We start from the raw sequence: 26564 nt of genomic DNA, 5'->3' as shown, positions 1-26564 counted from the left end.
ATTGATGTGCGAATACAGGATGTGATCTACAAAAATCCTCTAGTGTTACACAAAGGCACACAGAGACAGTATCTGGAGACATTGAGAGTTCTCTTCAATATGAATATTCAAGTTGTATTGTACATTTTTAAAATGAATGTATTTTAAATTTGGAAGTAAATATTAAACTTTACTACCTAATGTGACCTTGTTCCAGACAATAAACTTCCCTGTTGATAATAATTTATATAATTTTAATACTTTGCACTGTAACTTTATTATAAATTCTTCATAAATCCTTTTATCAGTTCATTTTTTTTTAAACTGTTTCATTCTTATTGTACTTATTTAGTTTATGCAAATTGTACTTATTTATTTTATGCAAAATCAGTTTAATTTATTGCGTTTAATAAATGGGATAGAGTTTTAATAATAAACTATACAAACTCTCTGTTTACACAGGAGTATCTCACTGACAGGAGATCATCATTCAGTTTTCACAGCCAAAGTATGTTCAACATTCTGATCAAGAAACTAAATGCTTTGCCTCTAGAAAGCAGTTATTGTAAAGGTACTTCTTGAATAATGTGGTAGTGTGCAATTGGTGAGGGTGTAAAGATAGACATGCTACAGGTTGTTACGTGGTAACAAATTTAAAAATAATTGTAGGACAAAGTGTTACTTTAAAAACTGGTAATCACATAGAAAAGGACCTTGGACCATAAACCACAAGATTTTAGGTTCAATCCTCACCACAGTAACTTATGTTTTGTTTTTAGTGATTTTTTTTTTCCTCTCTAAGCATGTCACTGCCTATATTTTTAAGTTGTTTTGGTCAAAAATCAACTAAACAAATGAGATATAATGATATAATGAAGCACAGTTTAAAAACAAAAAACAAATCAAAACAGTGGATTAATTCTTGTTCAAGAGGCCCTCACAAAATTTCTCAAGCCACTTGCCGTGCATAAAAGTTGCCTAAAATGACACTCTTAATACTGCAGTAAGAAACAATTTTAGCTGTTTGGCTTTTCCTTCCTTGTGAGCAGCCCCTGTTCAAAGCAGCAAATATTGAGAGCCATATTTAAAATTAGCAAGTGCTATATTTAATACTGATCCCAGTGGTGTAGTTGAAGCCATCAATGCAAATGCGTTTGCCAGATTCCTCAAATGGATGCCAAGTTAAGGCTTTGGGTCACCTGCTGAGATTACAGATTACAAGAACAAGTGATCTTTAGCATACCTATTACTTTTATGTGCTTTACTGTTCATGAATGCTGTATGATTACTTCCATGAAGTGAAGTGTGCTTTTTTTTTTTTTTTTTTTTTTTTGGATGGGGGGGTTGTAATGGGGAGCACTTGGCTATTGTAAGAGCATTAGGAGTGCATTTGTGTGTGACATTAGCTGTTTGAGTGTTGTCAGTGTCATATGGCAAAGCAAGGCAGACTGAACTGGTTCAGAGCAGAGACACAGGTATTAGTGTCGGCAGCAGCATCTGTTTACTCTGTATTTTGTCCCTATTGAACAAGCAGCTTTATCCAAAGAAGAGCAAAGTATAACACACAGGTAGGAAAAGAAACTGAGGGTGGAAGATTAGAGTGTAGAATGTTGCAAAAGATGTGAAGACTGTTCATGCTGCATCATGTGCATTTTTAACACAACTATTAAAAGATGTCATCTTTAATTTTTGTTCTGCATGTTACCCTTTAGTAACGAAATCATAGAAGGCAAAATAGAATGTTTAACTTAATGCCATGCTCCTTTTTACTTTGTAATTGTATTTGTGTTGTAATTGTTTTACTTTTGAGTAGTGTGAATAGTGCTATATAAGTGCAAAGAATTATTATTATTAGTTTATGACTCTTGTAAATTTCATTGTGATAGAGAAACTGAGAAAAGCCTGTATGACATGTATGATAGTCAATTGTTTCCCCTCAGTTGCTTTGTTAGCACTGCTTGCTTAACAATAAACCAAAACCATTTAACATTGAGATTTTAATTATTTATCTCTTCTGTTTGCCTTTGTTAGAGTATAGCAGTAACAATCAAAACTTTTTTTGTTGTTTTTTTTTTCCTGATCACTTGGACAATGAAATTCCATTATCAGTCAACTTTCACTTTTTCTGATGCTGCCACACTCTTGTCAGGAGCTAGTTAAATGCATAGATTTAATGTTCTAGTCCTAAAAGACAGATTTTGAGCTAATTCTGCAATTCTGCCCCTGTAATTGATAATTGTGCAAAGGAAAAAATCCATGAAAAGTTATTCTTTGGAATTGAAAGGAGAAACGGCTGTACTTGTCAGTTTGCCACAAACACATGAGTAAAGAATCTTTGGGCTGCAGAGTCCTTAGCCATTCAAAAGCAATATATTATTTTTGTAGAAACCTCAGGGTTGCCAAGCCAGGTGTTTTCTTCCACTGCTAAAGCCTCCTTGTCATCGTTCTGCTCTCTACTACTCATTATGTACCCAGGGATCTGATCTTGGCAGATTAGATATGCAAGATAGGATCGGACTGCAAGATCCAAGTTGGGCACATATTGTTTCTCATTTGAACCTCAGGACTCTTGAACATGTTGTTTGCAAATTTTTAATTTTGGAATTGAAGGCTTTTGAAAGATGTTTTTATTTGTTTTTAGCTCCATTTGTAGTCCATTTTAACAGTGAATTGCATGATAGCTCTGCTCCTAGAAAAGTAACCTCCTTCAGAAAACAGTTAATACAGTCTAAAACTTTGATTGGCTGTTTACTGTGTGAGATATGTTAAAGGAATGCTTCACTACAAAATGTTTGCTGTTGTTCACCATAGACTCCCATTGTATCAGAAGCATTATTTCCATTCGCAATGAAACATGAGATTTAAAATTGTTCTCAGCCATCACTACAAACCACATGGTGTAAGTGAAATATAAAAATACCATTTTTGGGTGGAGTGTTCCTTTAATCAGCAAAGTTATTTTTTTACATGGTAAGTTCTTTTTAAATGAAGCATAATGTATATTTAGTGTACTTTATGCTGTTAAATAAAATGAAATACAGCTTGCTTCCCTTTATTACCAAGGGCCCAGGTCAATCAGAAAAATGTTGTTCTAAGGTGTTGACTTATATAAAATGTACCTTTTAAAATTAAAACTATTCAATGGCATCAGTGACCAGAAATGCCAATTATTAATTTTTCCTCACAATACCAGTGATAATTAGAAAATTATTTGTTGAAAGTTAAATTTGGCAGATTCTGATTTCAGCTTAACCTATCAGTTCACCAGTAGGTATAGCAGCGACATTTATATAATGTGAATTATGTAAGATTGGAGGGGAAAAATCCTTCAGAGAAGTGATATTCCTATAGTACTAGACCAATTGACAATTTAATGGATTTAGCAATTCCCTGCATAAACCTGGTACCATAAAAATCAATGCAGAGAGAAAAGTTTCCACAACCAGTCTCATAACCAGCTACATTTTACTGACTTTTTTTTTCCCTGAACCAAAATATGTATCAGAACTACCACTGTTGACGATGCTGATGTTTTCAAGAAGCCCTTAGAATTAAGAATTTTCTTTGATCTTCTATTTTTGTTTTTCTGATAAAAGAAAAAATACATTTCTGAAATACAAATGATTTGGTTCTATCAAAAGAACTCCCTAAAAACTAGAAACCTTATCACCTGCAATTTCACAGAACCAGAATGGGTTTATTAAAAGGCAGACACTCTTTGTTTGGCATTAACTGCTTATTGTAATATAAACTTTGTCAATGTCAGAACACCTACAGTGATAGTATGTGTTCATGAAGAGAAGGCTTTTGATGAAGCTAAATGGAGAATACTTATTGTTTTTAGGCTTCTAATGGAAAGAAGTCAGTTATGGTCAGATGGCCAGGGAAGACAGGGGGGAAAAAAAGAAACAAATATTCCAGGAACACGTTGCTGAAGAAAAAAACAAAATCTGCATGGGTTCCAAAGACAAAAAACCACCAGGCCCCCACCAGTTACTCTAGCCAACATAAATATACTTAAGTATTTCCTACTGAAACGGAGTACATTTTATTTATATATTTTATTTTAAAAGGGAATCAACCTAGCTGTTTTACAGAGTATGGAAATCTGGTATAGATTCAGCCAATGTCTGCAGAGTAGTGTTAAAACATTCATGTTTTTCTTTTGCTTCCTAGTATGTTATTTAATAGTGAAAGAAGAGAGGAGAATGATTTGCAGTTTCAGAAAAGGAAGGAACAGGGGAAGCATATTATTGTATAAGCTTTGCATAATGTGCTGCTGAATTGAGATAAAAACCTTTTAGTTCATAATGTTGATAATGAAATACCTCAGAGTTAAACCAGCTATACACATCAGTGTTTCCTGTAATGTTTATCAGTTTACTGCATGGGGATTTGTGAGCACAAGTTTATTTCTTAAAAAAAAAACAAAAAAAAAAAAAACACTATAATGAATACCTAGGAAGGTGCAGCATATATTATAGTATTATAATTGAATTTCTGCATATAAATCTTGTCTTATGAACACAACTATTAGATTAGAAACTGTCTAAATTCCATACCATTCTACACCCAAGTAGTGAAGTGCTTAATATGAAATTTAATATACTGGAAACATCCTAAAATTCTAATGCACCTGTCTTACAACTTGAAAGGGCATTGCCTTTTAAAAGGCCATGTGAGACGCATGTAATTTTTAATCCTGTTTTCCTTCTCTTTTAGACTATTCACAGCTTGACTTGCCTTTGAATGGAGCTCTTCAGGGGGATCGGCGACTACTGCCACGCACAACATCTCGGCATCTAATGTGAAAACATTGTTCAGCCCCAGAAGTCAAATAGGAGATTTCCATTTTTAAATTCTGATGTGATCTATTTTTACATATTGAATGTAAATAAAACTGTGTTGCCTGCATAACATCAGCACCTTTGTTAAGAAGAACCATAGACTTCCAAATGGGGTAATGTGACCCACTACAAGGAACGAATGCTGGTGTAAAGGAGCTGACAACATCCCCTCTCCTCACCCTGAAACAGCTGGGCACAGCCACATTCACAAGTGTCCATATGAAAAACCTTAAAATATTGTGGATTTAATAGGAACACTGAAAGGCAAAGATTGGTGAACCTTCTTGTGAGTGGCATAGTGGGATTTTTTTTCTTTGCTTAGTTCCTTGGAAATTCCTTTTCTCTTTTAAGTACCCAGCTGCCAAAATTTTCCAATATGGCTCGTATGAATCGGCCTGCTCCTGTGGAGGTCTGCTACAAGAACATGAGGTTTCTTATTACCCATAATCCTACTAACTCAACTCTGAACACTTTTATAGAGGTAAGTAGAAAATAGTGCAGCCCAGCTGCCCCATACGTATGTTTCAGTCTAACAAAATTACTTATTCTTTTACTTAGAAAAGCAAATATATAAGAATATTTTTCTTTAATTCAGAACCACAAGAGTTTACCCCAGCAGCATCCAACCAAGGATGAGATGGCAGTCCATGTCAGGTCTCCCTTGTGTATACACTAGAGATGCTCCAATCAGGTTTTTTTTTTTTTTTTTTTTTTTTTTTTAAGGCCAATACTGATTACCGATTTCATGTTACTGGATCAGCCAATTCCAATATAAGTTGCATGTTTTGTTTTTTTAATATGCTTTTTAAAACCCTTTTACACTAAGCTCCTACATAATCAGATGCATAGAAGCCTTATGTCCTATTTTAATGTGTTAACATTAGTGTTTTTATTATTAAACTACAAACCACAGGTGTTAACTGTTTATTTTTTATTAACAAAATGAACTTATGTAGGCTTATTGTTTATTAACCATAAAATGCTAAAATAAATAAAATTTCCTTAAAATACATACTTTTAACTATAAAAATATGTAGAAAAATATTTATCCATAATACATATGGCATAAAAGAAAATAAAATGCTTCTCGTAATTATAAGTTGTCAAATTATTTAATTTTTCTGTAATGTACTTATCTGAAATAAAGTTTAATTGAAAAAGTAGCTTTCACCATTTCTCTAACAAAACATAAAAATGTATATAATCAATTAATTAATATTAGGGATTAAACATTGCTTAAATATAATTATACAAACACTTATATGTTATAATCATTTTTAATCCTTAATTGCACAGCAGCTTTTTTTTTTTTTGGTCTTGAGGTGTGATTACAAATATGGATTGCCATTTTATTCATGCAATACTTATTTCTTACCACAACTTGTACTGTATAACACACACAAATAATAAACAAAGTACAACTTTTTAAATAAGCCGAAAATGTATACAAAAATGTTTGTAAGATGTTTATCAAAAGGACTCAAGACTAACAAGCTTATCAAGTTTATAAGTAAAAGACATGCTGTTAAGCTAACAAGCCTGTTTTTACTAAGCTTCAATTTCAAATTCTTTACCTTCTTTCAATTAAAAATGTAAATTGCTTTACTTAACACAAGTCCAATGTCCAAACTCAGACAGTGTCACAAAATGTGAATTCATTAAAACAGCTTTTCTTGACATTTGTCTAATTGCACAGATTCCCTTTTCTCAGTTTATTACTCCACTTTCATTAATGTAAAGGCTGATATTCCAATAGTCTCTCGCTCTCTGTTAAAACAAACCTTGACTTTGCTGCTCTTTCTTTACATTATAGGAAGTTCCCTGCAAAAAAAGACATGTGCTGGCTTAACTACCGTAATATCTCATGTAAAGAGCACTGAAACTAATTTACTGTAAAGCTTAGAAAAGCAGGGTGTGAAAAGATAATTTTTTGTGATCGTTCAGTTTGCCAATCACCAATCTTTTGTACTGAAAATCTGCCAATTTAGACCTGCGGCTGATTGATTGGAGTATCCCTAGTACACACCCAGACAAGGCTAATTTGAATTACCTCGTTAACTAACATAAAAGTCTTTAGTAACAAGAAGTGGAAAAAAGCCAGCAACATCAAGAGAGTGATGATCCAGAGTTGGGTTTAAAGGGGAACACCTGAGAAAATGAGATTTTGAAATAAATTACTTGTTAATTTCTGACTTTAAATACTTAGACTACAGATCTTCAAGAGGTCTTGTTTATACTAAACTCCACCTTCACACACACACACGCACACGCACACACACACACACACACACACACACAAATAATAAATACAAAAACCTAAAATGAGTAAAAGAAAATAATTAAACTATTCTTTTGAAATCATGAAGTAGATGAAGGGATGGTGATTAATCCATCATTTTGTTCTAAGCAAGCATAGTACATAGCAGTGGGTTATGCAAGCTTTTGATTGTGGATTTACACTGGTCACAGAACTTGGTCCAACATTTATGTTAACCTTAAGTAATAAAATTAGCAGAAATTTGAGAATTTGATACCCTGAGCTTAATTTGTGTTGATTAATAAGAGGTCATAAAGGTTAGGATTTATGTCAGAAAATAAAAATCACTACCATGAAAAAATATAAAAACTGGATGAGAAATATTACTTGCTTTTTTAAGCAGCTGCGTTGTTGATTAAAGAAAAATTGTTTCACATTACTGGAAGGTGGGTAGGTGTATAAATAGAGATTATGTAGTATTGTTCCATCTAAATCAATACTAAAAAAAAGCAATGACGCTTGTACATTTAATCTTGCATTAATTTTAATCTTTCAATTATTAGTCTTTCACAGAACAATTGCATCTCATGTTCCTCACTTAAACTTAGCGCAGTATGTCACTGAAAGCTTTTGAACTAAGTGTCTTGTAACCATGGATACTTAAACTGGAGTGGCACAATTATTGTGAACAGCTACAGAACATATAGTAGTCTTAATACAGGCTTGTCCTTTATTATAATGGTACATGTAAACTTAGAGGAATCTGCTTTTTCTGATTTAATTGGAAATCTTCCATATTTGTATATTCAGTCAAGTCCTGATACACCGCTGTCTAATGCAGTATCAATCTCAATGACAAGAAATTTGGAATAAAAATTGTCTGAAGCTCCCCGCTGCATAGTACCTCTGAATGGTAATTTCAATTAAACCATTCATTGAATAATCTATCTGTTATTTTTTCCACTGTCCTGTTGGGATAATGACTGAAATGTGTCCTTAGAGTTACATCAAGCCTTTCTTTGTCAGGAAAACTATTTATCTACTTATTACTTGACAGGGCTATTGTCAGTGCATTTCAAATTAAATACACTGCGGAGGGACAAGATCATCAATGTAAACTTAGCAGCTTGCATTGTCCAACACAATCCCTTATTTATGTGAAGTAAATGTTAATCTATTTAAATATTTTGCTGTGGTCTTGAACTAAGTCACATAATGCACACAAAGTTTATCTACTGTAATGAGTCTCTACTTGCCTGAAAACAAGCCAACATCATTGAGTACTCACACACTGTTGGGTTTTGGATTATATGTTTGATTTTTAATTTTGTTGGCAGTCTTCCTTAAATGCCTCTAGAGATATGCATTTAAAGCTGAAACTGGCCCTCAGTTGTATACATGGACTAGCACACCGACTAACGCTTTAATGAATCATCAATTGAATTGTAGTCCGCCATTGTATTCCACCAATGTTCTTCTTCCACGGTCTCCTCATTGTTAGTTAATAGTTGGATAATTAATTGTGTGCCAGTGCAAATTTTTAGATAATTGCTGACCATGGTACCACAGCATGTACTTATACATTGTATTCAAGATTGCTTCAGTACAGAATTTTTGTTTGCTTTATGATCAGTGATCATTCCTGCCAATGGCTAATTTCTTTTGGGTGGCATTAGCCAGTCACTGGTTTCCTAAAAGTTCAGAAACGTTTGTGTGATTTCACTGTGGTTTCTGCAAATGACAAAGAGCTTATTCACTTCTAGCAAAGTAATGTGTGTTCTTAATGCTTGTTTACATGGTCAGTAATTGTTGTTTTTCCTGTGGTTGCATTGAAATTCTTATTGAAGCAACCAGGGCATTGTTTCTTTTATCAATGTGTGCGCTGTAATAAAAAGACATTTTAACATTATTTTAGATAATAATGTAATAAATTAAAAAGCAAAAATCAACTGTACAGCACAACAAAGCTAATGTTTAACTGTATACATCAATGAAGACTTGAACAGTGATAATGGGAAAAAATGTGTCTAGCTCATTTTAAAGTCATGAAAATAGACCCCAATCCCCCTTACCCCCATTTGAAGTAGCTTTTTGACATGTGGTTTGTTGTTTGTGACCGACATCTTATGGTGATGGTTTCAGTCTTTTTGTTCCCCACATTATTATTATTTTTTTTTTTTAATTTATTGAATGTATTTGTACTACTAAGCATACGGTTTAAGATCTTAACAATAAGATCTTATAGGCTACAAATGCCAAGCTCTTGCATTTTTCTTTCAGTAACTGGAATTCTTTTTTCACCTCTTGCTGAACTTGATTCTGCTTTGTATTAAAAGGTCGTTCATAAATTTTAGTAGGTTCATATCTAATGCTAATCTTCTTTTAGGCTACATACTTTATTTTGAGTATCGCTCAGTCCACAGGAATTAGTTTGTCAAGGCAGTAACTTCTAGTTTGAATTTGAAACCATCATTGAAATGATTAGGAAACTATTTATGAAGCTCACTCACACACATACTCTGAATCTTAAATTTCAGTTTCAGTGCATGAATGTTTTGACAATAGTAGACTGTGATTTATCAGTTATTGAAGCTGTTGAAAATGTTTGATTCACTTCTTTTAGATTATCAAAGAAAGATTTTTTTTCTTGGAATTCTTTTATGGAAGAGGTCTTTTTAACTGTTCCCTAGTAACTCCTTATAATACAGCTGTTTTATTTTTTATTCATTTTTTAAAATTTCTTGTGTTTGAAGCTTTTAATGCATATAACCTGAAGGAAAATTTGTTTTACTGCAGTCTGTAATGTTTTATGTCTAACTACTTATCTTGTGAAGTGCTCCAGATGTGCACATGAGTAGTTCCAACAACAGATAACATGCACCCAATGATAAAATACAACAGGAAGCACTAATGGGGATCAACTCACTCCTTTCCCACTTTTCTTTATCATTCAAGGGTAAATTTTACAATTACCTTTAATATGCTGCCAAGAGAAGGTAATCAAAGCATGGTAAGGAAAGGGAATTATAAGATTGAATCAGTAGAAAATCTTTTAAACAACTGCTATAAAGGTCAGATTTGGAAAAGCACTAGACATTTGTAATAAGGCAAACTTGTATACAGCATTTGTTAGGACTCATCATTGCTGTCAAATCAGCCTTTCTAATATCCAATGTTCTGATTTTGCCAGATCTGTGAGAAAAGAAGAGGTAGAGGCTTATATATATGTTTATATGCGTATATGTAAGTAATACTACCAAACCATTTTGTTTTCTTCTGTAATGGATTAAATCGGTATTAGAATAGCAATTTATAGAATACTAATGACAATGACATACTTATGAGTGGGAGTGATAATTTGCAGGAGCAAGTCAAACATGTGAACTAATATGGAATAATGCAGGTTAGATGCAGATTGCGATAGTTCTGATTTCTTAAGTGGAACTGGTAAGGAAGTGTAAAAGACAGCAGATGTTGTTATGCTACCAGCCAGTAATAGTGTAAACGCACATTGAATAAATAAGAAATTAATTGAAAAAAATACATAAGGGTGTGAATATCTTACCTCTTTTAAAACAATATGGGATAGTAGTATTAGAACACTCTAGACGAGAACAGGCCATTCAGTCCAACAAAGCTCGCCAGTCCTGTCCACTTATTTCTTCCAAAAAAACATCAAGTTGAGTTTTGAAAGTCCCTAAAGTCTTACTGTCCACCACACTACTTGGTAGCTTATTCCAAGTGTCTATCGTTCTTTGAGTAAAGTAAAACTTCCTAATGTTTGTGTGAAATTTACCCTTAACAAGTTTCCAACTGTCTCCCCGTGTTCTTGATTAACTTATTTTAAAATAACAGTCTCGATCCACTGTACTGATTCCCTTCATAATTTTAAACACTTCAATCATGTCACCTTAATCTTCTTTTGCTTAAACTGTATAGGCTCAGCTCTTTTAATCTTTCCTCATAATTCAACCCCTGTAGCCCTGGAATCAGCCTAGTTGCTCTTCTCTGGAACTTTTCTAGTGCTGCTATGTCCTTTTTGTATCCTGGAGACCAAAACTGCACACAGTACTCAAGATGAGGCCTCACCAGTGCATTATAAAGGTTGAGCATAACCTCCTTGGACTTTGACTCCATACATCGTGTTATATAACCTAACATTCTGTTAGCCTTCTTAATGGCATCTGAACACTGTTGGGAAGTCTATAGCTTAGAATCCACTATGACTCCTAAATCCTTCTCATAAGGTGTACTCTTGATTTTCCGACCACCCATTGTGTATTCAAACCTAACATTTTTACTTCCTATGTGTGATACTTTAAAAAAAATGACATAAATTTCATCAGCCACAAATCTGCCCAAGCCTGTATGCTATCCAAGTCCTTCTGTAATGATATAACGGATTCAAAATTATCTGCTAATCCACCTGTCTTGGTATCATCTGCAAACTTAACCAGCTTGTTACTTACAGTATATTCCTGTCTAAATCATTTATTTATATATATATATATATATATATATATATATATATATCTATAATAATAAAAGGCAAAGCCCTCACTGACTGACTGACTGACTGACTCACTCACTCACTCACTCACTCATCACTAATTCTCCAACTTCCCGTGTAGGTGGAAGGCTGAAATTTGGCAGGCTCATTCCTTACAGCTTACTTACAAAAGTTAGGCAGGTTTCATTTCGAAATTCTACGCGTAATGGTCATAACTGGAACATATTTTTTTGTCCATATACTGTAATGGAGGAGGCGGAGTCACGTATCGCGTCATCACGCCTCCTACGTAATCACGTGACCTAAAAACAAGGAAGAGATTTACAGCACGAGTCAAACGCGGGAACGAAGGTAAATGACGTTAATTTTTGACTGTCTTTTAATACTGTGTAAGCATACATATTAACACGTGCAATTAAACGTGTGCATTTACGGGGTGATTTCTCAGGCTTAAAAGCTCGCCTTTTATCAAACGCGGGAACAAAGGTAACTGACGTTGTTCACTGTCTTTTAATACTGTGTAACCATACATATTAACACATGTGCAAATAAACGTGTGCATTTACGGGGTGATTTCTCAGGCTTAAAAGCTCGCCTTTTACTAAAAAGGTAAATGCAAAACTATTTTCAATCATTCTATGATCTGCTTCTCGCAACTGAAGGCACCGTGGCTGATGTTACGTCACTTGCTGTCCGACCATAAGCTTTACCTGGTAGATAGCCAGACACTCACTTCACTCCCTTTCGGGAATCGAACCTCTGAGGTTTTCTTTTGTTCTTAATTAAAATTTAAAACCAATACTTCACCGCTGCTAAGCCCCTCTAGCGCTGACGTCTGAGGTTTGATTACCGTAAGCAAGTGCAGTGAGTGTGTAATTACATTCACGGCATTCGTAGTCTGATTCACAATCTGATTGTATGGGTGGTTACTTCCAGGTAACGCTTACACTTGGCCACCAAGTCAGCTCGAAGTGATCACTCGAGTAAAGGCAGCTTCACAAAAAAACTGATCCTTAACAAACTGTTATTAGTATATTTTCCCTCAATTTAAAAACGCTTTTATTTTCTTTTTAATAAAAATTTAAAAGCGGTACTTCGCCGGTGCGAAGCGCGTGGATTTGACCGACTGACACATACAGACATATTCATGAGTGCAGGTACTTCGGAAAGAAAGCACCGCGTAAACCTAAACTTAAAATTAACTTCATAGACCTACAAAAGGTTGCCATTCATTTGAGGCAAGATTGCTTTTCTTCTGTACAACTATACGTTGCATTCTCAAAAGAGTGTGCTTGCACGGCTTCATATATATATATATATATATATATATGTCTATATATAAATATGTAAGTTTATAAGTACTGCCTTACTTCTCTTTAAGAAAGGAAGATGTAATGATACTTGATTTAAACAATTCCATGTCTTCCTGGGTTTGCGTAGCTTATTGTCTAAAAAGGAGAAACCCTCATTTATAAAACTTTGCTGCAGATCACTTAGCTTATTGTCAATATCTTTACACGTTTTTTTAAGACTTATTGACTGAAACGTGCTTTCACGAAAAAAGTTAGGGCTTTGCTACACGATACACCCTCCACAAGTTAAGCAAGTAAAAATAAAATATATATTTCTGTTTTATTTAAACCTTTTCAGTTCGTATGCATAGCCCCATTTGGCTGTTTAATTTTTTTTTTTCTTTCTTCAGTAATATTTAATCTCCTTAAAGAAAAAGAACATATCCATTTTACTTTTTTTCTATCTCTGTAGTAATATTTTACTGTAAAAGAATAACCAGTATTTCAACTTTTTATGTTACTTTATACATTTATTTTACACAATGTTGAAAAATTAATAAAAAAGCTACATATTTTGGCAGCTGCTGCTTTCATTTTCAATGAAATGAAAAAAGCTCTCCAAGAGAAAACGTCAATAAAGAAGAAAGTTTGCACTATCTAAAAATCAGAAACCCTCATTTATAAAAGTTTGCTGCAGATGACTTAACTGAAAATAAATGAATAGTTCCTATGTGTATAATACATATTTATCTATTTTACTTATGCCTTTATTCCACCAACTTACAACAACTGAGGTACAATTGGTTACATTACTTTTGTTTTTTGCACAACATGCAGGTGAAGTGACTTCCTCAGGGTCACACAGTGGTGTCAGTACCAGGATTTGAACTGACAAGCTCCGGGTTTGCTGAAATATTACTGAAGAAAGAAAAAAAACGAAAACGGGCAAATGGGGCTATGCATACAAATGTCCATCCGTCCATTATCCAACCTGCTATATCCTAAATACAGGAGCCACTAAGTAGATATGTATATATACAGTATATATATATATATATATATATATATATATATATATATATATATATATATACAGTTTATATATATATATATATATATATGCAGTTTATATATATATATATATATATATATATATATATATATGCAGTTTATATATATATATATATATATATATGCAGTTTATATATATATATATATATATATATATATGCAGTTTATATATATATATATATATATACAGTTTATATATATATATATATATATATATATATATATATATATATATATACAGTTTATATATATATATATATATATATATATATATATATACAGTTTATATATATATATATATATATATATATATATATATATATACAGTTTATATATATATATATATATATATATATATATATATATATATATATACAGTTTATATATATATATATATATATATATATATATATATATACAGTTTATATATATATATATATATATATATATATATATATACAGTTTATATATATATATATATATATATATATATATATATATACAGTTTATATATATATATATATATATATATATATATATATATATACAGTTTATATATATATATATATATATATATATATATATACAGTTTATATATATATATATATATATATATATATATATACAGTTTATATATATATATATATATATATATATATATATATATACAGTTTATATATATATATATATATATATATACAGTTTATATATATATATATATATATATATATATATATATATATATACAGTTTATATATATATATATATATACACAGTTTATATATATATATATATATATATATATATATATATATATATATATATACACAGTTTATATATATATATATATATATATATATATATATATATATATATATATATATATATATACACAGTTTATATATATATATACAGTTTATATATATATATATATATATATATATATATATATATATATGTAGATATGTAAATTTGTATATGTTTATGTGGATGTGTATATACGTATGTAAATGTAGATATGTGTATATGTAGATATGTATATATATATCTATATGTATATATATGTTTATGTGTGTGTGTGTGTGTATATTATATATATAATATATGTGTATATATATCTATATAATATATATATATATATATAATATATGTGTATATGTATGTATATATATATGACAGCAACACTCATAACAATGACAACACAATTACATTGACAATCATGGTACGTTATTTTTAAAATGTTTCCTTTACTTTTTCATAACCTCTTTAACACACTACTTCTCCGCTGCGAAGCGCGGGTATTTTGCTAGTATATATATATATATATATATAATTAAAAATAGCAGCGGCCCTAGCACTGATCCCTGTGGAACACCATTCTTACCATCGGCCAATTCTGAAGAGGTTCCTCGCACCATCACCCTCTGCTTCCTGTGTCTGAGCCAATTCTTCACCCATCTGAAAACATCACCCTGAACTCCCACTTCTTTAAATTTGATGCCCAACCTCTCATGTGGCACTTTATCAAATGCTTTCTGAAATTCAAGATAAATAATATCATATGCTCCACTTTGATCGTATCCTTTTGTTGCCTCCTCATAGAATTCCAGCATGTTAGTAAAACACGACCTCCCTCTTCTGAACCCATGCTGACTGTTCAGAATAACTCCTGTCCTTGCCAGGTGTTGCTCAATCTTATCCTTAATAATTCCTTCCATTAATTTTCCTGTAATGCATGTTAAGCTTACTGGCCTATAGTTGCTTGGATCTGCCCTGTCACCCTTTTTATATAATGGGATGATATTTGCCATTTTCCAGTCCTTCGGAATCTCTCCAGTGCGCAATGACTTCCTAAAAATATGTGCCAAGGGTTTATATATGTACTCGCTTATTTAATCTGAGCAGCACTTCTCCCTCTACAATTTCCAAATCCCTCAGTACCTCTTTAGTAATCACATTTACCTCTGATGGGTTATCCACTTGTGAACACCTCAGAAAAATGTAAGTTTAGGGCATCCACTATTTCATTGTATCTTTTAATTCCCCTTTACTATTTCTGATGCATTTAACCTCCTACTTGACTATTCTTTTACTACTAAAATACTGAAAGAATCTCTTCGGGTCTTGTTTCGCCTTATCTGCTATATTTCTCTCCAACTGTCTTTTAGCATCTCTTATATCCTTCTTAATGGTTGCCCTCATGTTCTCATACGCTCTACGATTCACTTTGTAGTCATTAGTCTTACAGTGCATCTGGAAAGTATTCACAGCGCATCACTTTTTCCACATTTTGTTATGTTACAGCCTTATTCCAGAATGGATTAAATTCATTTTTTTCCTCAGAATTCTACACACAACACCATTCTACACCATAATGACAACATGAAAAAAGTTTACTTGAGGTTTTTGCAAATTTATTAAAAATAAAAAAACTGAGAACGCACATGTACATAAGTATTCACAGCCTTTGCTCAATACTTTGTCGATGCACCTTTGGCAGTAATTACAGCCTCAGGTCTTTTTGAATATGATGCCACAAGCTTGGCACACTTATCCTTGGCCAGTTTCCGTCGCCAAGATGAACCGTCGCCCCAGTCTGAGGTCGAGTGCTCTGGAGCAGGTTTTCATCCAGGATATCTCTGTACATTGCTGCAGTCATCTTTCCCTTTATCCTGACTAGTCTCCCAGTCCCTGCCACTGAAAAACATCCCCACAGCATGATGCTGCCACCACCATGCTTCACTGTAGGGATGGTTATTGGCCTGGTGATGAGCAGTGCCTGGTTTCCTCCAAACGTGACGCCTGGCATTCACACCAAAGAGTTCAATCTTTGTCTCATCACACCAGAGAATTTTCTTTCTCATGGTCTGAGAGTTCTTCAGGTGGCTTTTGGCAAACTCCAGGCGGGCTGCCATGTGCCTTTTACTAAGGAGTGGCTTCCGTCTGGCCACTCTACCATACAGACCTGATTGGTAGATTGCTGTAGAAATGGTTGTCCTTCTGGATGGTTCTCCTCTCTCCACAGAGGACCTCTGGAGCTCTGACAGTGTGACCATCGGGTTCTTGGTCATGTCCTTGACTAAGGCCCTTCTCCCCCAATCGCTCAGTTTAGATGGCAGGCCAGCTCTAGGAAGAGTCCTGGTGGTTTTGAACTTGTTCCACTTACGGATGATGGAGGCCACTGTGCTCATTGGGACCTTCAAAGCAGCAGAAATTTTTCTGTAACCTTCCCCAGATTTGTGCCTCGAGACAATCCTGTCTCTGAGGTCTACAGACAATTCCTTTAACTTCGTGCTTGGTTTGTGCTCTGACATGAACTGTCAACTGTGGGACCTTATATAGACAGGTGTGTGCCTTTCCAAATCATGTCCAATCAACTGAATTTACCACAGGTGGACTCCAATTAAGCTGCAGAAACATCTCAAGGATGATCAGGGGAAACAGGATGCACCTGAGCTCAATTTTGAGCTTTATGGCAAAGGCTGTGAATACTTATGTAAATGTGCTTTTTCATTTTTTTATTTTTAATAAATTTGCAAAAATCTCAAGTAAACTTTTTTCACGTTGTCATTATGGGGTGTTGTGTGTAGAATTCTGAGGAAAAAAATGAATTTAATCCATTTTGGAATAAGGCTGTAACATAACAAAATGTGGAAAAAGTGATGCGCTGTGAATACTTTCCAGATGCACAGTATATCCCTTATAAAGCAGTTTTTTCCTTTGCAACTTCTTTTTTAAATTTTTATTAATCCACCATGGAGTTTTTTTTAGTTTGGTATTAATTCCAAATTTAGGTATGTATCTGTCCTGCATTACATTTAAAACATTTTTAAACCTGTTCCACTGCTCCTCGACTGTCTCCACACTTAAAAGCTTATCCCAGTGTATCCTACTTAGAAATTGTCGCATCTGATCAAAATTAGCCCTACCAAAGTTCAACTTAACAATTTTAGTCTTTGCATCTGCACTCTTACAAAATACTGAGAATTGTATTCAGTTATGGTCACTTGACTCTAGCGGTTCAATCACTTCTACACCCTCAATTCTACCTTGATTGTTACAAAATACTAAATCCAGACAGGCTTCACCCCATGTGCTTTAACATGCTGTGTTAAAAAACAGTCACTGATTACTTCTAAAAACTCCTGCTCTTGTGCTTCTCCATCTGCAAGGTTATCCCAGTTAATATTTTGATAATTAAAGTCCCTCATGACTATAATATCTCCCTGTAAACTTGCCTTTTTGATGTTACTATAAAGATGTATGTTGAAATTACTGTTTGAATTGGATGGTCTATAACAGACTCCTAAAATAAGACCTCTTTCCCTAATATTTTCCAGGCGAAGCCACATGTCCTCACTAAGATGGGGCTCATCATCCAACTGAAGAGGACTTACATTTAAATTTTGTTTGGCATAAACAGCAACCCCACCTCCTTTTCTGTTCTGTCTATCCTTCCTAAAAATGTGTATCCCTCTATATTGCACTCATCCCCATCTTTGTTATTTAGCCAGGTTTCCGTTATTGCTATAATATCATAATTATGCTCTGCTACATACAACTCCAACTCACTTACCTTATTTTTGATACTTATAGCATTAAGGCAAGCTATTTTTATTGTGTTACTCCTTCTACATTTAAATGTTTGCTTAGAATTTACATTACTATGCATTTTTATTTCTACACCATTGTTTGTTCCTCCATGTATAGATATAACCCTGACCTGTCCTAAAAACCCCCTGCTCCCCCCATTCCCTAGTTTAAACAATCCTTGACTAGCCTACACATATGCCCCTCCAGTTCAGATGTAACCTGTCACAGCGGAACAGGTCCCATCTGTTCCAAAAGGAGTGCCAATGCCCCATAAACCTATACCCTTCTACCCTGCACCAAGATTTGAGCCACACGTTAAGCCTTCTAATCTCCTCAGTCTTACCTGGACTGGCCGGTGGCACAGGCAGAACTTCGGAGAAGACTACCTTGTCAGTTCTGCTTCTCAGCTTGGCACCTAACTCTTTGAACTTGGGTTGCAGAACTGACAGACTACCCTTATGTATGTCATTTGTTCCAACATGGACAATGACAACTGGATGCACCCCCGCTCTGGCCAAGTGCCTATCCACCCTTTCAGGTAGGTCTCCCACCTGTGCTACCGGAAGGCAACACACTGTGCGAGACTCTCTCTTTCTGGAGCACACCTGCACTTCAATCCCCCTAATGATTGAGTCCCCAACTATCACTATCTCTCTCTTTTTGGGAACTGGTTTTGAGGTGGCCCGTTGGGGCTCCCCATCCCTGCCTACCACCTCAGAATTATCAGAGACACCTTCCAGTTCGGCAAGGACATGATAACGGTTTGACACTTCTAATTCTGGGGTTGATGCCCCCGGACAGTATGCACCCCTTACCTTACACTTTGTGACCATGACCCACCTATTTCTACCTGTCTGGTCTGGAATCTCCTCCTGCGCCACCTTGGGGGTGGACACTATCTCTCTAAAGGACACCTGGGCCAAATCCACCAATTTTCTATTACAACGCAGGTCAGCCAACTCCTCCTCCAGTTCAGCGACCCTGAGCTCAAGGTGCTGGATCAGCTGGCATCTCTTGCAGATGTAGCCCTCATAGACAACTGGCTCTTCCAAACCATCATCTAAAAAGCCCAACATCCAACAGGACTTGCATTGCATTGGCCTCATTATTAAAATTTGATGTGGGATTAGTAAAACTGCCTTAACTTTTTTTTTTTCTTAAATAATTTAACTTAAATGGTAACACTAAGATCTGCTACAGCTATTTTACCCTTAAGCTCCTGTACTGTTCTCCTTCTCAGCTGCCTGCTATTTGTCTTTCTATGAGGTTAACTTTACTTTTCTCTGTCTCTTCTACTAACTTTGTGCTCCTCTTACTTATAAGCTCTCCACTCACACCTCCAAACACCCAGCTACTTTTGCTCTTGTGTGGGCGAAAAAAAAAGAAAAAAACCCTTCTAAAGGGGAAAAAAAGCATTAAAAATTCCCACACTGTTCCTTAACGGCAACCAAAACCCAAGTTTTTAAGAGCAAAATGTATTTGTTTATTTAAATCTCACACCACAGAACAAACCAAAAACTCTCAACAGCCTCTAGCGTTTGAAAAGCACACGTCAGCATGTCCTTGCAAAGCACACAAGTAATTAAACAAGCAATAAAAAATTTTGAAATAATGCAGTTTATAACTTCTGCATATTTGTTATATAAAAATAACAAGGAAAAAAATATCGACCCTCTTCAAGCAGTAACTAACAATAGCCCACCAATTGATGCCATAATGCCTTCGACTTGCAATAGGACATGCAACCATCTGTGCTATTCTGCAGCTATTACTGACCAGCACTATGACTGCCCTTTCTGACTATTAAGTTCAAAATATAATTTTAGCTTTGTGTAACATTTCAGTGATGTTGAATTTTCTGGTCATGAGTTTGAGGTATATCCATTATTGAAAAAATGTTTCCTCAGATTTTGAGCAAGTAGCCAAGTATATCTTGTCTGTCAATCAGTTAAGTCAATGGGAGACATGTAGCTTTATGTATAATATATAACTATATAAAGTATATACAGTATAAACAGTATATCAGATCTTTAAAAAGGGTTTAACGTGCTTCAATTATATGTGTAGGAAGATTCTTTATTGCTGTATTACAGTATACTATCAACAGTAACAGTATAAGTCAGTGAGGATCACCATTGTAATTGTAGAAGTTCCTCCAACATGGCCTTAAATGTGGCAGAAATCTCATAAATTTAATCAATAATTGCCGGTGAATATACAGTATGTCTTTTAATGGAAGATAGTGTGGTAAACTGTTCTGAGAATTTTCAGGCAAGGAATACAAAAGATTCACTGTTTTTGGGGCCAGAGAGTGGTGACATGTTGCATGTTAATTAACACATGCAAGTAGGAATTTCACTGTACTATGTGCATGTGACAATGACTGAATACATTTATAAGTAACTTATGCAGCACTGATATTAATTACTTAATATTTGGAATGTACAAATTATTTGATATAACTGTTTTATTGTAAGGGATACTGTGATTGATCGGCTGCCGATGTAATTCTGCTGATTTTCATTAAAAAGGTTCAATTGGTGATTGGTAAATTAGCGGATCACAAAAACTGATATATTCAGCCCCTGCTTTTCTAAGCATTATGGGAATTAAGGTGTAGTGCTCCTTTATACAAGGTATTACATTAGCTGAGCCAGCTGACTGCATGTCTGTTTTTTCTTTTGATTTTTTGATTGGTCATTTATAATAGACAAAATAAATGGCAGAGTCGGGCACAATCACAGTTCTAGAGACCTCTGCCAAATGGCCACCTGCCCCCTCTTCAGCATTCTACAGTACAGTATGTGCCAGGCTGCCTAATATGAAAACTGAACAGTACTTTGAAAAAACATGTATTTTATATAGTCTACTAACATGTGCAATTATTGCTGTTCTGTTTGAATATGACTCATTCTTACAAAAAATATTTAATAACCAAAAATGTGATAGTTGACTCTTAAATGAAGTGACTAAAATATTTTTAAAAGCTCCTATTTTCAAATTGGATAACTAATCTAATAATAATAATAATAATACATTTTATTTATTTGTAGGCACCTTTCTAAACACTCAAGGACAGCGAACAATAGATAAAACACAGATTATAAACAAAACTAAATATAGTCATTTATGCCATGCATATACAATATTTCTAGCTTGTTTTCATTTCCCACTGATAACCATACAACGGAAAAAGTGAACATTTTGCAGAAATCAGTTAACCTGAAATACTTCTGTTTTTCATATTTTCTTGATAGTAAATAAATATCTACTTCTATAGTCTGTTTATAAGGTTTTGCCTTGTTGGACAGATGCATCTGCTAAGAGAGAGAGAGTTAAACTAAAGCTTTACTGTAGACCTCACCTAACTATAACTTAATTTAGTTTCTTTGGTTTTATCTTTAATTGTGTAGTTTTATATTTATTTTTATAAATGTACTGAACACTGGTATAACTCCTTGCATTTCTGCAGCATTTGTAGGTGAGGCTGAAGTAAACAATGTTAAGTTTTGATTTTCTTTTTATAACAAAGGATAAATGAAATATTTCATGATGGTTGCTCCATTCAGGAAAGGGAAGGCAAAGGCAGGAACACACAAGAAGAAGCAAAAGAAAGGTGACCTGGAAGGAATCTGTCAATGCAATCCAGGTGCATTAGGGGTGCAGTCACCCAATATACACCCAGGATACCTGACCTTCCAATAAGGAGAGTGCAAAGTCGTAGATAGAAGACAGAAGTTCTAAGAAGCCCAACCAGATAGAGTGTAGTACGTAGGTCCAGGCAGGGAGACAGTTCTGGAGGCATATCCTTCTTAAGGGAACTGAACTCTAAGGGGTATAGAGGCATTAGGTGGCCACTAGAGGCAATGACTCTGCAAAAATAGGCATGCCCATGACTGCAGAAATAATTCTGGTACTTTGGGGAAGTAATTCTGTCACATAATTCAACTAACATGTATAACATATAATTTACCTCCCTCCATCTCTCCCTCTGTATTATTCAATTAATATTCTATTTATCAATTTCCTTAATCTTACAGGATTTGAAGAAATATGGTGCAACAACAGTTGTAAGAGTCTGTGAAATTACCTATGATAAAACACCCTTAGAAAAGGATGGAATCACAGTAATGGTGAGTTGATATACTAAGTGTGTTTTCAGAAGTTTTATTTTGAAATTCTAGTTCTTTTGTTTTGTTGTTAAAATAGCATCCTGCTTCAGTAATAGTGTATGAAACTGGTAATGGATGTCATTTTAATACCATTTACACTGTATTCTCTTATTAACTCATCATTTGAATGTCTTTTTTTTTTTTTTTTTAACTTCATACATCCATCTCAACATTCTCATTTCTGCCACATCTAGCTTCTCATGCACTCCCTTTAGTGCCCATGTCTCAGCTCCATATATTATTACTGTTCTTACTACAGTCTTAAAAATCCTACCTTTAACCTTCACCTTATTTCTGCACTCACACAATTCTCCTGGTACCTTCTTCCAATTGTTCCATCCACACTGCATTCTATGGGTTATCTTTGCATCTAATTTTTCATCTTGGGCTACCCTGATCATCATTAAACCTCATATATTGTGTTCTTCCTATTTATCTTCAATCCTCTGTCTTCCAAAGCCCTTCTCCATTCTTCCAACTTCCACTCCACTTCCTCTTTTCTGTACTGCACAGCACAGTGTCATCAGCAAAAGCATGCACCAGGGGGCATGGTCTATTATGTCATTACTCCGCACATCCATAACCAGATAAGGGTTTAAAAAAGATATACAGAGTCAATACTTACAGTATATCAATAACTTCATCCAGTTTGTCATTTTCTGTAGAACTTCTCTTACAACCCTTTCTATCTAAAGTACAGTACTACTATCTAAAATATTGTTTTGATTCCAGCTGTTTATAGAATCTTATTGTATCATTTTACAGCTGTGATATACACATTTGAAATGTGGATTCAGCTATCCTTTGAACACTCAGTGCCGCTTATGCACTAGTTTTTAGTGACTGCCTTTTGTTTATATGTGTTACATGCTTTTAGCTCTTGCTTCAACCTGATTACTTTGTGCTGTGCTGCAAAACAAGGCAGTTAGGGACTGACAGAAATAATTGATGAGTTGAGAACGGCTACCACACGATATTTTTAAATATGTGTATGACTCTCACAACTACTTAAGCCTTTGAATTGGCTCAAGTTTAGAGTCCACTAAAAACCAGAAAAATATTCAAAATTGAACAGTGTACTGACCTTTCTGAAGTACTAAGTGTCTTTTTTTCCCCCTACTTCATGTAAACTACAGGACTGTAAGGCAGTTATGTGGTTGGATTTTTGTAAGCTAATCACATTGCTCATATCAGGTCCTGAAATTTGCAAAATAGAGTTTGTGTTGCTGCATTTTTCCCTTTTTGATGTGCATATGTAGTGCAACTGAAAGTTGTCTTTCTCTCACTCCCACCCGCCCCAACCTAGAGAGGCGCATTCGAGGGATTTTACTTGCACAGTGCAGTTGTTTACAGTAGAAGGGCGAGTGCTTATTTGAACAAAACTGAGCTACACGCTCGGGAAGTGGCTCATTTACACAACCTGGAAAATATGGCGTTATTCCAATACTGTGCTTAAGAATGTGTTTTTAAATCCTGCACTCGTGGATGAAGCATGTGTGGTAGAAACTAGCCATTACTTAATTACTGACAGCAACAGTAGTAAGCAGGGTAAGATCAACTGTTTTTCTCTGTGTGATGTGCTATAGTTTTCTATAGCTATAATAAGCACAGTTAGGGAATAAAAAAGAAAGTTAAAACTAACATTATGCCTAATTTTAATGTACAAACACTTCAGTTTTATATTTATCATATTTTTGCTCCATAAAAGGGTCACATGAACAACTGGCTGAGCTGGCCAGGCTTCCCTAACCCCATGAATGTCCACCAACTCTTTCAGGGGAAACAAACTCACTCTGAGGGCAGTTGAGATTTTCCAGAGTCTGTCCATCACTCTTCTCCCAGTGGACTGTGCAATTTTCCGTCTTAAGAGTAACTTAACTTACCTGCCCAGACCACTGTAACTGGTTTCTTTCAATCAGGAGAAGCAGTGTGTTCCCCCCCATATTACCAAACTTCTTACCATGTTATGGAAATTGCCAGTAACTTGCACAGAAAACAACTTTTGCCTTCTTGTACTTACAAGTCTTACACTTTTTGTCAAAGTCCAGTCTTAGTACCCATGAGTGACAAATGGAGTTATGTGTTAACTGGTAAGGTGACAACTTATTCTGTCAACTTTGCTTCCACTTCATTGCCATTATTTGGTTTAACATTCATAACACTGTTATCCCTGCACTGATTCTTTAGTCAATCTGTCAATTGCCTCGAACTTCAATCATGAATAAGATCCCAGGGTGTTGAACTGCCCCATTTGGGGTAGCTGCATACCACTGATCATCAGGGAACAAGCTGCTCTTTTCTGGAGAGCACCATAACCTCAGATTTATATTTGCTACCTGTCATCTAAGCCACATCATCAGATACAACTCTAATTCTGCAAATATAATGACTTTATTACATGAATCCGTGGCCCCCATGTTCTTGTAGCACTTCCACAAGGTATAGAATCATAGCCTTTTTCCAAGTCCACAAGGCACATCTAGACAGGATTGGTTCACTTCTGTTAACCCTTTAGGCGTCAGTATACGGACAAATGCTTGGTCCAGTGTTCCACCTCCAGCATAGGCTTCAGTTATCCCTCCTGAATCTGAAGTTTAGTTATGAGATCAAGCCACAATTCCAGGACCTTGCCCATAGGCATTCCCACAGCTCACTCCTCAGCATGATCACTTAAATATCTGGCACAATCACTCATGTCAAGTCCCCCATTATAAAAATATGACCATCTCCACCCCAGTGTTCCAGAACTTCTTTAACACCACCCGAAAATCATTTTCCATGGCCTGAACAAACGTCAGCTTCTGCCTTATTTGCTATACTTTTTGGCCTGTCAGTGCTTGTGAGCCAAATCTGGAGGCATCCCTGCCAACAACTTCAGCTTTTCTTACTACTGGAGTCCACAAATTAATCCAAGGGTTTTTGCTGTGACATATACCTACAGTCTACTGGCCATAGCTTCTTGCAGATGCCTCCACCTCTGAAATTTTGTACATGGTCCGTTCATGCTCTTCTTCCCCAAATGTTCCTGGGATTCAGGAGAAGGTATTCCAAGGTAATCCAAGGGTTTTTGCTGTGACATATACCTACAGTCTGTTGGCCATAGCTTCTTGCAGCTGCCTCCACCACTGAAATCTTGTACATGGTCCATTCGTACTCTACTTCCTCAAACTTTCCTGGGATTCAGGAGAAGGTATTCCACAGGTGGGAGTTGAACTCTTTTTGAACCAAAACAATTATTAGCACATCCTCACTATCCATTGGGGCTTTCCAGGTTTTTTTCCAGTGGATGCTCCATCTATCTGAGCCACCTCCCACTTCTCCTTTCCTGAATGTCAAGAACATTAGGGCTTGATTGAGATGCCACAGCTATGACTTGATTGTTGACCTTTGACCCAAGCTGCTCTAATGCCAATTACACTTATGAGCAACCTTGGATTTGAACACAGTTTTCCTTATGGACAATCCTTGTCTAGTCCAGGAAATCCAGTAACAGTTCTTTCACTGGTTTCAGATCAGGAAAGCTGTACCTCTCAGCCATGCCTCTCCAAGTATCACTTTCATTCCTTACATTATTATAGAGTCATTAGATGATATCATTTCTATAACCTAATCCAAATGTCTTAAAAGACTCAGAATTGTTTTATGATGCTAACAGGCAAACAGTTGGTATTCCTTTCTGCACCTTAGTCTCAATAAGGCGATACCCTTATCTAGCAGAATAAAAATTGTTTTATATGAAGTTGTTGACTTATGAGTATAGCTACACCTGCCTGGGGCCCCTCTCTTGGGTAAACCAGTGTAAAAGAACCAGTGTTGTGCCTAGTGCTGGGCAGTATACCGGTT

At 34.9% G+C, this 26564-nt stretch overlaps 1 protein-coding gene across 2 annotated transcripts in view; it reads left to right on the top strand.

Moving 5' to 3' along the window:
* ptp4a3b (protein tyrosine phosphatase 4A3b) overlaps positions 1 to 26564 on the top strand; it is a 191064-nt gene that overhangs the window by 129407 nt on the left and 35093 nt on the right. For both annotated transcript variants that reach the window (XM_028818116.2, XM_051936101.1), the window contains exons 4-5: positions 4702 to 5307; positions 22590 to 22682. In XM_028818116.2, the coding sequence (XP_028673949.1) occupies positions 5203 to 5307; positions 22590 to 22682 (198 nt within the window). In that variant the 5' untranslated portion in view covers positions 4702 to 5202. The remainder of the gene's footprint in view (positions 1 to 4701; positions 5308 to 22589; positions 22683 to 26564) is intronic.

Source organism: Erpetoichthys calabaricus, chromosome 13 (genome assembly GCF_900747795.2).
Source record: "Erpetoichthys calabaricus chromosome 13, fErpCal1.3, whole genome shotgun sequence".
NCBI lineage: Eukaryota > Metazoa > Chordata > Cladistia > Polypteriformes > Polypteridae > Erpetoichthys > Erpetoichthys calabaricus.
Note: the sequence above shows the minus strand (reverse complement) of the source record. Positions and strands in the feature narration are given on the sequence as shown.